General features: G+C 41.2%; 1 protein-coding gene across 3 annotated transcripts; it reads right to left on the bottom strand.

The window, feature by feature from the left end:
• Positions 1–237: 237 nt before the first annotated feature.
• On the bottom strand, positions 238–12172 carry LOC147320083 (pannexin-3-like). 3 transcript variants are annotated; one of them, XM_086307909.1, is made up of 6 exons: positions 6136–6326; positions 5700–5892; positions 2992–3134; positions 2474–2688; positions 1290–2041; positions 238–788 (listed from the first exon to the last, which is right to left on the bottom strand). In XM_086307909.1, exons 2-6 carry the CDS (start codon positions 5881–5883, stop codon positions 730–732), a joined length of 1353 nt encoding a protein of 450 aa, XP_086164035.1. In that variant the 5' UTR covers positions 5884–5892; positions 6136–6326; the 3' UTR covers positions 238–729. The 3 variants fall into 3 exon arrangements, with proteins under 3 accessions (XP_086164035.1, XP_086164033.1, XP_086164032.1); XM_086307907.1 differs by lacking the exon at positions 6136–6326 and adding an exon at positions 11980–12172 and having other exon boundaries at positions 238–2041; XM_086307906.1 differs by having other exon boundaries at positions 238–2041.
• Positions 12173–12706: the final 534 nt, after the last annotated feature.

Raw genomic sequence — 12706 nt, 5'->3', positions numbered from 1 at the left:
TGTGTGTGTTTACTATTACTTACAAATCTCTGTTATTTGTGCATTAAGAAAGAACAGAATTGTGTGAAATACAAATAAAATCACTTTTAAAATGAGTGGCTCTCAGTCAGCCTTTAATAAAGAGCTCAGTAGGACTTTGATGTAGTAGAGTAGAAGCTCTTCGATAAATGTAAAATACAAAAACTGCAACTTCGTGTGGTTTCATTCTGATTAAAAAAACACACAACTAAATAAAAACGGTATTTATTTATTTGGAAATATATAGAATACAAGTGTCTGTAATTCACAGAAAACAAAGGATAAAAGACAGGAATACATCAAATAAAATATTCAATACCCTCACCTTGTATAAAATTATGCAATGGAAGTTGCGGAAAATGAATAGCACCCATAGCTGCCACTGAATATGTTCTTTTGTGTCTTGATGGAAATCAGGAGTGTACAGTATGGACTGTATATTTATGGAATTCTGATTTCTGACAAATGTCATGTTGTCAAAGAGTGTTCTCTTGCACACTGTCCTTTAGTAATTTAGTCGCCTATACTGAGACACAAAGAAATTCAGTGGCAGATATTGTAGAAAACTGACAAATCCTGCTCCATTGACATTTACAGCCAGAACTTTTTGCATTATAACTCAAAAAATGTTTTTGTTTTGTTTTGTTTTCAGCCCACCCCTTCCCTTTCTTATTCCCCCATGTTATCATATTGATTAAGTCCATAGGAGGCCTAGTAATGACTAAATGGTGCAGTCTCCTTCAACTCATGGTACCCCTGGTGGTTTGGCTCTGTAAAGAGACGGAGAGGGCAGTTAGAGAGATTAGATGAAACTTTATTAATCCCTCGGGTGGGTTCCTCCAGGAAATTCAGTAGGACTAGGAAGTACCACAACTCTATAACTACCTATCTATCAACGTATCTATTGATGTAAGCATAAGCCAGTGTTTTGAAAAGACTCTTTTAGAAACGTAGGTGCTCTGCTGTGGTTACATACAGGAAGACAAAAACCAGTGCAGTTTAAAACCACACAGAAAAAATATTGTGACTTGGATTCTTTAGTTGCCACTGCTTATCAAACTGCTTCCTTAAAGTCCTGTTGGACATGACCTTCATTTCTATGCAATGAGCACTGTGAAAGCCACCCTACTATATATGTAAAACATTTGTTATTCCCTTTTTAGAACCTGCGTCTGTAGGTCACTTAATGATTTTCTGTACATCCCAAATGACGTAAACAAAAATAGCCACTAGCAGAAGGCGTTTGAGTGTGTAGATAAGTGTTACGGTACCGAGACTCATGTTCTCCTCCACCAGAGGCCTCTTCTCATTGCAGTTCACCACTCTTCCCTGTGCTGCTCCCAGAATAGTCATGATGTCCACTAAGTTGAGTTTCCCTTCCTCCCTGGCCTCCCCAACTTCCTCAGCAAGCTCCTTTGCTGCCTCTTCACGCTCCTCTATTTCCTCTTGGGTCAGCATTGCATGTAAACCTTGTTGTGCTGTGGTGTTTCCCACCTGTGGGGGTGCCAGAGAACACAAAGCCCTCACCTGCCCATAGGACTTCAAGTGAGCTATATTGGCACGTAAGAAGAGCAAGAGGACATTGAGGTCGTTCAGTGGGCAACCTAGCCGTCGTCTGTTGATGAGGTCCAGCGCTGGGAGGACCTCATAGATAGAAATGAAGGTGGTATCCCAAACAAAGAGTCGAAGGAGGCTGAAGAGGACGATAGGTGCCAATAGGATATAGATGGCACCATTAGCAACACTTATCACCTGAAAGACTAACTGGCCAATCATTTTACACTGAACCAATTCAGGGATCCAGTTCTGATCTCGCAGCATCCCTGTGCGTACAAAGCAGCTAAACTCATCCTGCAGGAAGGCAGACAGATGGAAGTAGGCCAGGTACAGGCAGGCAGCAGTCATGAAGATCAGGAGGAGGAAGCCCCGCAAGAAAAGCATGCTAACAAGAAAGTACGAGTTTTGTTTGCACTGCATGTGTCTCTCCAGAAGGGGGTACTCAAAGTACCGCTTCTTTTTGGCCCTGCAATGACACAAGAACAAACTCAGCATTATAACCATAGTCGTACTGCTACAAATACACACAGCTGGGAGCCACCCAACACAACCACAATGTTCTACTTTTGGCTCCTAGGAGTTCCTGACCACAATACCAACAGTACTGAGACTGTTGGTAGCTAAGCGCTTTGCTTAAGGGTATAACAAGGGTAGTTGCTGTGGGAGAGGAAGCGATCGCTCTTAGCTTTCCTAGTTTATCAAGAGACAGAAGAGCATCACTTTTGTATCCTCTGAATGATAGATACTTTTTACTGCTGCTGCAATGACCTAGTTTTATCACATGAGTCCTTGGAGATTTATGCAACTAGACATGTGAGTGAATCAATATTCATACGCTGAAGCTACTCAAAGCGTATGAACACTTGTGTTTACAAACTAACAATCATAAGTCCCTTACCGCTGCAACTCAGCCTGAAACGTCAGCGGGTTCTTAGTGTTCTGGCGCATATCCAGAATGTTTTGGGCCATTCGGACTGAGCGGTTGTAGGACTTGTCTAGTTCATCAATTATGAAGAGCAGGTCTGATCCCAGTGTGGGCATGACAAGCTGGCGCCAGAGTAGAGCTGGGAGGTACATCAGCACGGCCATGGCCAGAAGAGAGTAAGGGAACATCTGGACAGACAATGACAACAGAAATTAGGAATAAATGGAGAAGAAACACCCAATCATATAGATGAAACAAAAAAACAGCCAGTCTCACTACTGATCTTTTATTAATAAGTCAGTATTACAAATGAAGAAGCATGAATGATTTGTAAAGGGTTTTTAGAAAAAACTAAACTAAATCAATCCTTAACTCAGAAATGTGGTACACTGACATTTTTGACTGAAATTTTGCAGGGGTTTCAGCAGTTTATCATCCACTCTAGGCAGGAATAACATTCAAGAGTGCTTGATCAGAATCTTTGAACTCACTTTGTGTACCCAGAGGGAGCGCTCCTCGAAGTTCCCATCACTGTCAAACTCATGATGCATGAGAGAGTCCCAGCAGTATGTGTCTATATAGCTGGCCTGCTTCACAGTGAAGTTACTGGGAGGAAAACAGCTGATCTGAGGCCCTGCAGAATATACAAATATTGATCTATAACCTGATGTGAAAATGTGGAAAATTACTTCATGCAACATCAGTTGATTCTGTTTTGTCAATATGCCTGTAAGCCACTGCACAGTAGCAATCTCTCTCTCTCTCTCTCTCTCTCTCTCTCGCACACACACACACACACACACACACACACACACACACACACACACACACACACACACACACACACACACACACACACACACACAGAGTTTTCCATCCTAAAAGTCCAATGCTAGACACATGCTGTACATCTGAGGTGCTGCATGCCCTTTCCCTTTCACTGGAATAGATCTCTGTGGAAATCATATGTTTCCAAGTGGCAACATGGCATTTAAAAGAAAAAGAAAAACTCTGGGTGACTGTGTTCCAAATTTGTGCTCACCCACCTTATATTTAGTTCACCTTTATATTACCACATATTGTCCACCCACACCCATCTGTCATTTCTCAAGGGTGCTCCACCCTTAAACAGAGAGCTAGAGTTAGAAGACATCAAAGTGTGCCCCACCTACTTGCAGCTTTGCAAGAGAAAGAGTCTGTTTTATCCTTGCACCCTCCACATTTGGCCAGCTCAATATAAGTACAAATATGCTGCCACTACTCTACTGCCAGGATATAATTTCTCTCACCACTCCACCTCACGATATAGTGCATGGCCCACTTATCTCATGGGTGTGCATATTTTTGTAATTATTCAGTCCTAGTTAAGTGCTAAAATTAAGAACCCAAGCAGACATGGGGAGAACATGCTCCACACAGCCACATGGTGGATTAGAAACCAGGAGTTTTTCAATTCAGTTCAATACAGTGTTATTTATACAGCGCCAAATCACAACAACAGTCACCTCAAGATACTTTATATTGTAAGGCAGACCCTACAATAATGCATACAGAGAAAAACCCAACAATCATTCAACCAGGTATGAGCAAGCACTTTGGCGACAGTGGGAAAGACAAAGTCCCTTTTAACAGGAATAAACCTCCGGCAGAACCAAGCTCAGGGTGAAGCAGCCATCTGCCACGACCGGTTGGGGAGAGAGAAGGAAGACTGGATAAAAGACATGCTGTGAAAGCATTATTATAATTATTATTATTATGTACTAACCATGCCAGTTATGGTTTCATGCAGCTTCTTACATATTGCTAAATAATTCCTAAATAAAAAAATATATAAACAAAAACAACAGAGCATGCCTTCTCATGAAGTCTTGTAACAATATTTTCCCCTTCAGTTCCCTACCTGTGCAAGCCATTTGACAAAATGAGGGAGTTGAAAAAAGTTCTGTCCCTGCTTCTATCACCTCCTTTCAATCCTCACTTAATATTGGGAGATCGCCTCCACATTTGTGCTTTAAACAAGGCTTCTTGGCTAAGAGCACAGGTGCAAGTAAACCAGGCTCCAGACAACAGTACACTCAGGCACTGTTGTGAAACTGACAAGCCAGCAGATAAGCAGCCAAGATGCAGCAGATAAGCTGTGAATCTCAGGACCATGTCATGTCCTACACACACACTCCCCATCTCCTCCTCTGGTTAATCAACACATCCTCTCATTTGACTTAAATAGAGGGGAGCTGCTAGAGAAAAACTTTGGCTGGTAATTACAGCTTGCCACCGTTAGTGAACACTCCTCTCAATCATCCCCTGTTTCAATTAGTATCAGGCGCATCAGGCTGATTGCACACCGGCTCTGTAGAGAAGACGTTTAGTTCAAGGTCAAGACAGTCAGTCTCTGCAGCAATACACTTGTGGACCTGCCAAGTATATTTATGATTGTCAGCTGTGCTCTTTTTGTTATGAATGGCCGGGGATATAGTATCTGTGTGCTTGTTCCACTTAAATTATATATTTTTTTATTTTCCCCTCTGACAGCAAAAGAAATGGCAGCAAAAACAATAAAGTGCTGAATGGAGTTTTAAACCCTTTGTTATTTCTTGTTTTCAGTAATTTCATGATGTCTTGTCAATGTTGCATAACATGTACTGTTGAGGCTTTGAGGGGGTCTTAATGGAGTCAGCCGTTACAATCCTCCTTTTATGACAGATGTTTAAATCTTTCCTCTTCCATGACTGAGTAATTAATATCTTTGTTTTACAGTTCTTTATATTAAATTTCCTTGTATATTTATTGTAAGAGGGAATGTGGGATAAAACTCTGTTTTATCGAACCTGCAAATCTGTAGAGATTAAAAAAGTTAAGAACCGTATTAGGGGGGGGGGGGGGGGGGGGGGGGGTAGTTTGAAGAGCAGCAGAAATATTAGTAATATTAGAAATATTAGGTCTATTTCGCTAAGTATGAGACTCATCCTTATCATGAATTCAGCTACATGCAAATGATTAAAAAGACATTTAGGAACAAAAAGTACAAGATTCGTGTACAAGGAGGACTATTAACATTGCTAAAACAAGGACCACAAAATCCAATAAGAGCATGGAGAAAAAAAGACCTATAATATTCATGAGGGTATAATTAAGGGCAAAAGCAAATGGAATACAAAACAAATGTCCTGACATAGTATTAAAAAAAACAGTTGCTCACCCAGGGAGATTTCACGGGCAAATGCCATGCACACCAGCATCAGCGGAAGGCCCACAGACACAAACTTGATGACCTTGTCAAGAGGAAGCTCCAGTTCCAGGTGGCTGATACGGTGTATCCCAGAGTCATCCCGCAGCAGGGCATCAGATAGCATGGCCTTGGCCGCTGCCTGGGCGATTGACATTTTGAACACCTAAGCAAGAAAAAAAGATGACTTTTTTTTTGTTTGGTTGTTTGTTTTTTACCTCATATATGACTGCTTTCCTTAAGCTTATGTTCACTGCTGTTCTTCACTACATGTGACAAAATACAGCAATAACTCTGATAAATCTTTAGTAATAAAAGAAATCCTCTAGAGTAACAAATCAGAAATGGAATTAACATTAACCAAAGTATATTATCCAAAGACATCTGATGAAAGCTGTTACCACCTTACCTCAAGTCTTTCTGCTTTCTCTGCTGATGTTATTTGAAAATGTGGTTGCAGAGACTAGAATTTCCATAAAAATCTGCACAGTGCTGGAAAGCAGCTTAAATAGTCAGGGAGGGTCTCAGCCTGGACCAGCCCAAGATCCAACCTCTCATTTACTGAGTCTAACTGTAATTACAGAGAGGACATCTGGAAGCATGTATTCTCCCAAATGGCACTGACTAAAGCAGACCTCCAGTTCTCAACAGCAGGTCTAACAGCCGGTGTGTGTGTGTGTGTGTGTGTGTGTGTGTGTGTGTGTGTGTATTTCTACACTGGCTGTAGACCACTTCAAACAAGTGAACCATCACCAGTGGCTTTTTCAGCCTCTATCATTCAGATTCTATTTTTTACTGCACTTCAGCCCAAGAGCTACTGCTAAGATACTGTTGCAAATAACACACCAGATGGCTTGTTTCTGTCCCTGGCAGGCTGTACATGCTGTACATTGTGCAAAACTTCTATTTGACTCCATGGGAGTGACAAGAACACTGTGACAGGGTTTTGTACTCTAAATGTAAGAAAGATTTTATTTTACTTTATTTTTGCTTTTGCTTTTATTTTACTATAGATGATTTGCTCAAGTGGTTCTCAATTCTGACACAAAATTCCCACAACCACACACAAAGGAGCTTTGGTCACATGTTTGAATTCCTTAAGCATGTGCTAAGATTTAAATGTTTGTTCTTTCATGCAAGCCCACTGCTAGAATTCAGCAATGAAGGTTGGTATGGGTTAAAACTCTATTATAACTGAAAATCTTTTTTTATTATTTCATACTTTATTTAAACTAAGTTCTTCAATAATTCAATTTTCAGTTCAATTCAATTTTATTCATATACATCACAACAAGAGTCACCTCAATGTGATATGATCAAGCACTTTGGCAACAGTGGGAAGCAAAAATTCCCTTTTAATAGGAAGAAACCTCTGGCAGAACCAGGCTCAGGGAGAAGCAGCCATCTGCTGTGACCAGTGATGACGGTGATGAAGGGAGAAAGACAATAAACATACTATGGAAGACAGCCAGAAATTAATGCTAACATGTGGTGAGTGAAAAGAGTTCAGAAGAGGAGAAATGTTTAGTGCATCATGGGAAGCCCCCAGCAGCCTAACTCTATTGCAGCTAACTAAGGGTGGCTTCAGGGTCACCTAACTATAGGTTCTGTCAAAAAGGACAAATCCAAATTCAATTCAATTCAATTCAATTTTATTTATATAGCGCCAAATCACAACATAAGTCGCCTCAAGGCGCTTCATAGATACAGAGAAAAACCCAATAATCATATGACCCCCTATGAGCAAGCACTTTGGCAACAGTGGGAAGGAAAAACTCCCTTTTAACAGGAAGAAACCTCCGGCAGAACCAGGCTCAGGGAGGGGCGGGGCCATCTGCTGCGACCGGTTGGGGTGAGAGAAGGAAGACAGGATAAAAGACATGCAGAGAGACAGAGGTTAATAACAGATATGATTCAATGCAGAGAGGTCTGTTAATACATAGTGAGTGAGAAAGGTGACTGGAAAGGAAAAACTCAGTGCATCATGGGAATCCCCGGCAGCCTACGTCTATTGCAGCATAACTAAGGGAGGATTCAGGGTCACCTGGTCCAGCCCTAACTATATGCTTTAGCAAAAAGGAAAGTTTTAAGCCTAATCTTAAAAGTAGAGATAGTGTCTGTCTCCCAAATCCAAACTGGAAGCTGGTTCCACAGAAGAGGGGCCTGAAAACTGAAGGCTCTCCCTCCCATTCTACTTTTAAATACTCTAGGAACAACAAGTAGGCCTGCAGAGCAAGAGCGAAGTGCTCTAATAGGGTGATATGGTACTACAAGGTCATTGAGATAAGATGGGGCCTGATTATTTAAGACCTTGTATGTGAGGAGCAGGATTTTGAATTCAATTCTGGATTTAACAGGAAGCCAATGAAGGGAAGCCAAAACAGGAGAAATATGCTCTCTCTTTCTAGTCCCTGTCAGTACTCTTGCTGCAGCATTTTGGATTAGCTGAAGGCTTTTCAGTGAGTTTTTTGGACATCCTGATAATAATGAATTACAGTAGTCCAGCCTGGAAGTAATAAATGCATGAACTAGTTTTTCAGCATCACTCTGAGACAGGATATTTCTAATTTTAGAGATGTTGCGCAAATGGAAGAACGCAGTCTTACATATTTGTTTAATATGTGCATTGAAGGACATGTCCTGGTCAAAAATGACTCCAAGGTTCCTCACAGTGTTACTGGAGGCCAAGGTAATGCCATCCAGAGTAAGAATCTGGTTAGATACCATATTTCTAGGCTTTTCAGGGCCGAGTACAATAACCTCAGTTTTATCTGAATTAAGAAGCAGAAAGTTAGCGGCCATCCAGGTCTTTGTCTTTAAGACATTCCTGCAGTTTAACTAATTGGTGTGTGTTATCTGGCTTCATGGACAGATAGAGCTGGGTGTCATCTGCATAGCAGTGAAAATGTATGCTATGTCTTCTAATGATACTGCCTAAGGGAAGCATGTATAATGTAAACAGAATTGGTCCTAGCACTGAACCCTGTGGAACTCCATAATTAACCTCAGTGTGTGAAGAGGACTCTCCATTTACATGAACAAACTGGAGTCTATTAGATAGATATGATACAAACCACTGCAGTGCAGTACCTGTAATACCTACAGCATGTTCTAATCGCTCTAATAGGATATTATGGTCGACAGTATCGAATGCTGCACTAAGGTCTAGCAGGACAAGCACAGAGATGAGTCCACTGTCAGAGGCCATAAGAAGATCATTTGTAACCTTCACTAAAGCTGTTTCTGTGCTGTGATGAGCTCTGAAACCTGACTGAAACTCTTCAAATAAACCATTCCTCTGCAGATGATCTGTTAGCTGTTTGACAACTACTCTTTCAAGGATTTTTGATATGAAAGGAAGGTTGGAGATTGGCCTATAATTAGCTAAGACTGCTGGGTCTAGAGATGGCTTTTTGAGTAAAGGTTTAACTACAGCTAGCTTGAAGGCCTGTGGTACATAGCCGATCATTAGAGATAGGTTGATCATATTTAAGATCGAAGAATTAATTAATGGCAGGACTTCTTTGAGCAGTTTTGTAGGAATGGGGTCTAAAAGACACGTTGATGGCTTGGAGGAAGTAATTATTGAAGTTAACTCAGAAAGATCAATTAGAGAAAAAGAGTCTAACTTAACATCGATGGTACTAAGAGTAGCTGCAGATAATATTACATCTGTGGGATGATTACTGGTAATTTTTTCTCTAATGATAAAAATTTTATTTGTGAAGAAGTTCATGAAGTCGTTAACGTTAAAGGGATTGTTGGCTCAAAAGAGCTCTGACTTTTTGTCAGTCTGGCTACAGTGCTGAAGAGAAACCTGGGGTTGTTCTTATTTTCTTCAATCAGTGATGAATAGTAAGATGTTCTGGCTTTGCGGAGGGCTTTCTTATAAAGCAGCAAACTATTTCTCCGGGCTAAATGATGATCCTCTAAATTTGTGACACGCAATTTCCTCTCCAGATTACGAGTCATCTGCTTTAGGGTACGTGTTTGAGAATTATACCACGGAGTCAGGTACTTCTGATTAGAGACCTTAGTTTTCACAGGAGCTACAGTATCCAGAGTCGTACGTAGTGAGGAGGTGAAATTATTAACAAGATAATCGACTTCTGTTGGGGTAGCGTTCAGATAGCTGCTCTGCTCTATGTTGGTACAGGGCATTGAAGATGATAACAGTGGGTGGATTATATTCTTAAACTTAGTTACAGCGCTTTCAGAAAGACATCTACTGTGATAAAGTCTTCTCTCCACTGCTGTGTAATCAATTATTGTAAATGTAAATGTTATCAGGAAATGATCAGACAGGAGAGGGTTTTCAGGAAACACTGTTAAATGTTCAGTTTCTATGCCATATGTTAAAACAAGATCTAGAGTGTGATTAAAGTGGTGGGTGGGTTCTTTTACATTTTGAGAGAAACCAATTGAGTCTAATAACAGATTAAATGCCATGTTGAGGCTGTCATTTTTAGCATCTACATGGATGCTAAAATCACCCACAATAATTATTTTATCTGAGCTGAGAACTAAATCAGATAAAAAGTCTGAGAAATCAGACAGAAACTCTGTGTAAGGCCCAGGTGGACGATAGATGATAACAAGTAAGACTGGTTTCTGAGTTTTACAGCTGGGGTGGACGAGGCTAAGCATCAGGCTTTCAAATGAATTAAAAGTCTGTCTTGGTCTTTCATTAATTAATAGGCTGGTGTGAAAAATTGCTGCCACACCGCCCCCTCGGCCTGTGCTTCGAGATTTCTGGTAGTTAGAATGACTCGGGGGTGTTGATTCATTTAAACTAACATAATCATCCTGCTGCAACCAGGTTTCTGTAAGGCAGAGTAAATCAATTTGTTGATCAATTATTAAGTCATGTACTAACAGAGACTTGGAGGAGAGAGACCTAATATTTAATAATCCACATTTCACTGTTTTACTCTTTGGTTCAGATGTGGATACTGTATTGTTCTTTCTTTGTAATTGTTTATGTTTAAGTTGTTTGTTGATGGTTTTTAGTTTGTTTTTTGTCTGTTTGGGAGCTGACACAGTCTCTATGGAGATGGGTTTTTGGGGGGTAGCAGGAGGAGAGAAGCTGCAGAGAGGCGTGTAAGACTGCAACTCTGCTTCCTGGTCCCAACTCTGGATAGTCATATTTTGGCGGGGTTTAATAAATTTGTCCATATTTCTAGAAATGAGAGCTGCTCCATCCAAAGTGGGATGGATGCCGTCTCTCCTAACAAGACCAGGTTTCCTCCAGAAGGTTTGCCAATTATCTATGAAGCCCACATCGTTTCTGGGACACCACTCAGACAGACAGCAATTTAAGGAGAACATGCGGCTAAACATGTCACTCCTGGTCTGATTGGGGAGGGGACCAGAGAAAACTACAGAGTCCGACATTGTTTTGGCAAAGTTGCACACCGATTCAATATTGATTTTAGTGACCTCCGATTGGCGTAACCGGGTGTCATTACTGCCGACGTGAATTATGATCTTACTGAATTTACGTTTACCCTTAGCCAGCAGTTTTAAATTTCCTTCAATGTCGCCTGCTCTGGCCCCTGGAAGACAATTGACTATGGTTGCCGGTGTCTCTAGCTTCACATGTCTGAGAACAGAATCACCAATTACCAGAGTTTGACCCCCGGCGGGTGTGTCGCCGAGTGGGGAAAAACGGTTAGACACATGAACGGGTTGGTGGTGTACCTGGGGCTTCTGTTTAGGACTATGCTTCCTCCTCACCGTGACCCAGCCGCCCTCTTTCCCCAGCTGCTTGGGGTCTGCCGGGGAACAGCTAGCGGGGCCTACGCTATCTTCGGCTGCACCAGCTACAGGGGCCTGGCTAGCTATGGGTGAATGAAGGGTGCGAAGCCGAGTCTCCAATTCAGTAATCCTGGCCTCCAGCGCTGCAAATATGCTACATTTGTTACAGATATCATTACTGCTAAAGGAGGCCGAGGAGTAACTAAACATCTGACACAATGAGCAAGAAAGTGCAGGAGGGACAGGTGAAGTAGCCATGGTGCTAACGAGTCGGCTACGAGCTAAGCTAAGCTAGCGAAACAGTACAGAGACAGTGAGTGAATACTTTGGCTATAAATTAGGTAGTGAGTACACAGAAAGTGTGCTTCGGATGAAGCACGTGAAGATTATACTATGAAAGAAGAATGTATTTAAAAGTTGTTAATTAAATTACTAAGCAAATAAGCTACTCAGAAACACCACTGTGTTTGAGCAGGAACAGGAAGTGATACTCTACCGCAGAGCGAGCGAACACCAAGTGACAGCGCCACCAAATCCAAGCTGGGACCTAGTTCCACTGAAGAGGGGGCTGAAAGCTGAAGGCTCTGCCTTCCATTCTACTTTTAACTATCCTAGGGACCACAACTAAGCCTACAGTCTGAGTGCTCTACTGGGGTGATACAGTGCTGTAGGGGCTTTAAGATAAGATGGGGCCTGAGGAGAAGGATTTTATATTTGATTCTGAATTTAATGGGGAGGCACTGAAGAGAAGCTAGTAGTAGTTGTTGTTGTTGTTGTCAGTAGCCTACAAATAATAAATACATGAACTAGTTTTTCAGACAAGGTAATTGTAATTTTAGAGGTATTGTGCAAATAGGATAAAGCAGCCCCACATATTTAGTATGCACACTGAATGACATATCCTAATCAGATAACATATTTCTAAGATTTATAAGGAGAAAATTAGAGGTCATCTGAAATTAGTTTTACACCAGATATAACAGGACGCACATCTTCCAAGAAGTTCAGCTTCATGTCTTGACATTTTCACAGAATATTGTCCCAAAAATCTTGTGAATAATCAAGATGTTGTTTTGGGTCATCAGTGGTTTTCTCCTAGGAACTCTCCCATGGATGACATTTTTACATGGTTTCTTTTGATTGTTGGATCATGATTCAACAATCATTCAAGTGAGGCCTGCAATTCTTTAGAAGTTGTTCTGGGTTCTTTGGTCAGCTCCTGG

The sequence above is a fragment of the Aulonocara sp. 'chitande type north' Nkhata Bay genome, linkage group LG10 (assembly GCF_057382095.1).
Source record: "Aulonocara sp. 'chitande type north' Nkhata Bay isolate Kocher_YH1m ecotype deep benthic linkage group LG10, A_spYH_male_GT1.1, whole genome shotgun sequence".
Classification (NCBI taxonomy): domain Eukaryota; kingdom Metazoa; phylum Chordata; class Actinopteri; order Cichliformes; family Cichlidae; genus Aulonocara; species Aulonocara sp. 'chitande type north' Nkhata Bay.
The sequence above is the reverse complement of the archived record's forward strand: the minus strand, read 5'-3'. Positions and strand labels throughout refer to the sequence as shown.

Coding starts and splice junctions, on each gene's coding strand:
- LOC147320083 (XM_086307907.1), bottom strand. CDS start 5,883: ATGTCAATCGCCCAGGCAGCGGCCAAGGCCATGCTATCTGATGCCCTG. Junction 3,135..5,699: donor TGCCCGTGAAATCTCCCTGG/GTGAGCAACTGT, acceptor TATATTCTGCAG/GGCCTCAGATCAGCTGTTTT. Junction 2,042..2,473: donor TTTCAGGCTGAGTTGCAGCG/GTAAGGGACTTA, acceptor GTGTCATTGCAG/GGCCAAAAAGAAGCGGTACT.